The sequence below is a fragment of the Triticum urartu genome, chromosome 2 (genome assembly GCF_003073215.2).
Source record: "Triticum urartu cultivar G1812 chromosome 2, Tu2.1, whole genome shotgun sequence".
NCBI lineage: Eukaryota > Viridiplantae > Streptophyta > Magnoliopsida > Poales > Poaceae > Triticum > Triticum urartu.
This window is the reverse complement of record NC_053023.1, coordinates 750,440,113-750,444,456: the sequence shown is the minus strand read 5'-3', so window position 1 is coordinate 750,444,456 and position 4,344 is coordinate 750,440,113. Positions and strand designations below refer to the sequence as shown.

Below are 4,344 nucleotides of genomic sequence, written 5' to 3'. Positions count from 1 at the left end.
AAAAGACGTAAGATTTTTCTTAATGACCCAATCTGGATAGAATTGGCCCCCCCCCCCCGACACTTTTAGACTCTTTCGGTAATGAGATGTCACCGAAATTCTGTAATTGTGCAGGGAAAACATTGTATGCTATGATACTAGGTGAAGACACATGTGATCCTATAGAATGTTCACTTATTCGGCTATTAGCGTGAAGGTTCAAAGCAGAATTATGAATACCTATAGTTGTATATGGTGCCATAAAATTAGTAGCATGAGGTGTAGCATATGATGATTGAGGGTAATTGGCCGGATAACTAGTAGTAGCATGGCCAATTCCCCTATCCACCGGCATATTTTGTTTAACATATTGCAAGTTAGTTGCCGATGAATAAAAATGTGAAACACTTTGTTGCATACTATCAGAAGTTCCTATGTGAGGTGTTTCAACTTGATTTACAGAACTCATCATGTTGTTCATCGGCATATGGATTTGTGGGGCTGCCGATGCATGGGAGTTAGTATACATATGTTCCATGTTGCTAAAATTATATGAGGTAGAAGCATGAAGATTATTCTGAATCGGCTGTTGCGCATACCTAGGTGCTTGATTGATAAAACTAGGGCTAGCCGACACATTATGCTGATTAAACGATCTAGCAACAACATATGCATTATTTGCATCTACATAAGTGAATTGGGTATTCATATTACATTTGTAGATTGCAAACCCTAGATGACGCTCTCTTCGTAGCAAGAACGGGCTGGAGACCGTTCAAAGCTTCGTCTCTAGCGGAGTCGCCAAAAAGTGTGTTCGCACATGAACACGTCACCATGTACCTCCAACGCCGAGGGTGATGCACCGCAGCTCACGTCGAAGGAGACCTGTCCGAAAGCGCGGTACGCAAGCAATCCGGCGGGCGCTTTTGTTGACCCGAAGCTCCACACGCCCGGGGGGGACCCCGTCTGGGCGCGCGGCGGCTATAGGCTGCCCTAGGTCGACTTGATCGCCCCTAGGGCCTTAAGGTTCACCGCCCTGCAACAAGAAGAATAGAAGAAGAACGAGGAAGAAGAAGAACTATGGTTAACGAGAAAAGATAAAAGATAAAAAGTGATAGATGAATTGATCGATTGTGTGTTGTTCAATCGGCCGTCACCCTTTTGGTATATAAGAGGCGGCTGGACTTCTCGTGCAAGGAAAATGATTGGATTCACGTCCAAAACCCTAGTCAAATTCGGAAAGGTTTTGTCCGAACTTTCCAAAACTGTTCGGTTTAAACTGGCTGCACCTTGCGGGTAATTTTTGAGGTGGTAAACGACCTCGGATAGAAACGAGCCCAAAATTATTCTTAACCATTTCGACGAGACAAACAACTTTGATGTTGAACGTTTTTTGATCAGAGGTCGTCTTGAGGGTCAAATCGCTCGCGCAAAACAGGCTATTATTCGCGCTACCCATCAGACATGGTGTTTGGTGGGGCGTGCCACTTTTGGCTCGTGATAGAGCTGTATTCGGATGGCTCTAACTTTTGCATACGGACTCGGATTGGGATGATTTTTACATCAAAATCGTCCGTTTCGATGAGGCGAAGACAATTAATGTAGAATGTTTTCTCATTTGAGGCCTCCCTTGAGGGGTAATTGGCCGAACAGTGCTCTAGATACAAAATCTCAGTATTTTGAACACAACTTCGGCCTTCGAGATGAGATCGGATGGCGATGGCCCAAACTTCAAAGATGTTCATATCGACAATATGAAACTTTTTTATGTAGATCACTTCTTCATTTTAGGCCATATTAGTTAAGTCCTTGACCGTGCCAAAATCTGGTGTCAACACGAAGCCACCACATGCGCCCTGGTATTGATGAAAATGCTGCCTCCTAGTTGAAGAATATTCCTTCAAACATGAGAATTGATCTCTGACGGGCTGATGGTAAAATGAAAGGGTGTGTCTAGGTCTCAGTCGACCGAGACTTAACCAAGTCTTAGTCAAGTGATATACTAGTTTATAGGAAGAAAAAGAAAAAACTGAAAAAATAAATTTGTACGAATCTCAATGCAAGATCAATGAAATATAACATCGATTGAGACATACTGAAGTCTAAGTCGACCGAGACTTAGCAAAACTGAAAATGAAATGGTTTGGCATTACAAATGACTTTGGCTAACACGGCCGGCCCAAACGGAGACTGTTTGGCATCTCAAACACATGAGCGAGAGAGAGAGAGAGAGAGCAGACCTACTCAAATTTTCTTCCATGTTTATTCGTGGCAAGCAGCGGGCGGAAGCTAACGCCAGGACGATGGACAGAGAGAGGGAGAGAGATAACCAACTTGTCCCTCTGATTAATCCATAGGGGGGGGTGAGAGATACTGCTTATTAATGCATTTTGGTGTCGCCCTTGTCAGGTCCATGGTACGATTTGACCGTATACACGGCCTGCAGGATGTCTGCGACCAGCAGCAAGGTGGCGGTGAGCAGGGCAAGGATCGTCCAGGGGCTCCTCAAGTGATTGCTCCTGAGGTCAGCCCATGACTCATATAGGAAGAGGCGCACGCGGTTCCTGCCGTACAGGTCCCTGCGGTAGCCGTACTCCACGTCTCCACGCACGCGCCACAGCTGAGTCCCTACAGCCGGGGGGGACGTGTCCCTGGCGAGGCCGCGGATGAGCCTCCGCACGGCTTCGCTGTCGAGGTCGTGCTCCAAGATCCCCTTCCTCGTCAACAGACGCACGTCTTCGGCGGAGTCCAGGAGGTCCCTGGTGAACCGCACGTACGCCGTCACATCTTTGCCGGTGTCGTCATGCCCCGCTTCGAACGCCATCATGTTGCGGAACCTGTATGCGGTGGAGTCGTCCAGCTGGAGTATGGGCATCTGGAGCTTCCCCTTGTCGTCCACCTCGATGTCGTCGAGGTAGCTCGTCTTCTTGTGCACGAACCATATCCCTGCCCGGGACAGCTTCCATGCCGATCGAGGCACGATTCTCCGCGAAGAAACAATGTCATGATGCGCCGGCGGCGTCATCACCTTGGCGTCACCTGTGCCTCCGTCATTCCCAAGAGGCTTTTGGGCGGCCTTGAGCAGGGTCGTCCGGTAGATGTCGAGCGGATGGAGTCCCAGCTGGTTCGTCCCTTCAGGGGCATATTTGCCTTCCAGGAACCGGAGCACCATCGAATTTATCAAAGCCGCGTTCTTCATCCACCATGTTCACACACGACAAGTGAGATACTGAGATCACATGGAAAAACCAAAAATCACGATAATAATATGTGCATGATAGCACTCACTAATAACCTAATACTTACGGGGGATGTGCCGCTGCCCGCGGCCACGATCGTCTCGAGCAATCTGAGTGGTAGCTGGTTCTCAACCATGAGCATGTCTCGCTGGACGAAGGGCTTAAGATGCTCCATACCCTGCCAGCTGAAGATGTGGTCGCCGCGCTCGTCGGGCTTCTTCCCAAGGTCTTCAGCCGCCCTCATCACCTCCAGCAGGAAGCAGCCGTCGGTGATCATCATTTGGAGGAACTTTCCCCTGTTCTCCTTGCCCCGCCACTCGCCATCCAGGTCCATATAGGCGTCCTCCAGCTCCTGGGCAACCTCCTCCACAGCGGCAAAAAGCTCGGCAATGTTGGTCTTGCAGTTGGTCCGGTCGAGGAGGCGATGGACAGCCCTCAGCTTGTGTACCTCCATGGGTTTCAGGTCCTCGTCGCCGTGGTGAAACGGGCCCAGAGACACTGTCCGCGGCTTGTATAGGCTGCTATCGACTGCCTTGAATTGCGGTGGGACGCGGAAGATGGAGTGCTTCGGACATCTCTCCACCTTCGCCGGCAGCTCGGCGTCCTCGAGCTTCTTTTCCATATCCACCACCCACGATGACATCCTGATCCTGCAACAAAGTAGAGTAGCTTGTTTACCTAGCTCAGCTAGCTACACACACGCGCTTTGTGTTGTTGAGTTCTTACTTGTGTGTATGTAGGGAAAGAAGAAGAGCCGGCTTTCGATCTTATGAGCATCCCTTTATTGCTGTATTATCACGTGGTTAAAGCGAGATAAGATAATATAATGAATGTTTAAAGGGCAGCGTTACTTGTTGCGAAGTATACCTAATTAGACTACCATCATGCGTAGCTTCATTTGCAGAAAGCTTCGTTCAAAAAAAGTAGATCCCTTTCATTCAAAAAAAAAGAGCTTCATTTGCAGAAAGCATTGGCCGCTTTGGTGCTATCCCTTGGGGCTTTAGCAAAAGGAGCCCAACTAGTTAAGACTACGTACCATCATACTTAACTTTAGGTACGGTGGTAGCAGAGTTGCTACTGCACTATTATTTACAATTAACAATGCTAAAGCTGGTTAATCCACGTC

General features: G+C 48.4%; 1 protein-coding gene across 1 annotated transcript; it reads right to left on the bottom strand.

Annotated features, from left to right (window-relative positions):
• Positions 1 to 2,033: 2,033 nt before the first annotated feature.
• LOC125534643 (putative UPF0481 protein At3g02645) lies at positions 2,034 to 3,961 on the bottom strand. Its single transcript, XM_048697812.1, has 2 exons — positions 3,286 to 3,961; positions 2,034 to 3,172 (listed from the first exon to the last, which is right to left on the bottom strand). The coding sequence occupies exons 1-2, from the start codon at positions 3,859 to 3,861 to the stop codon at positions 2,360 to 2,362; spliced, it is 1,389 nt and encodes a 462-aa protein (XP_048553769.1). The 5' UTR covers positions 3,862 to 3,961; the 3' UTR covers positions 2,034 to 2,359.
• Positions 3,962 to 4,344: the final 383 nt, after the last annotated feature.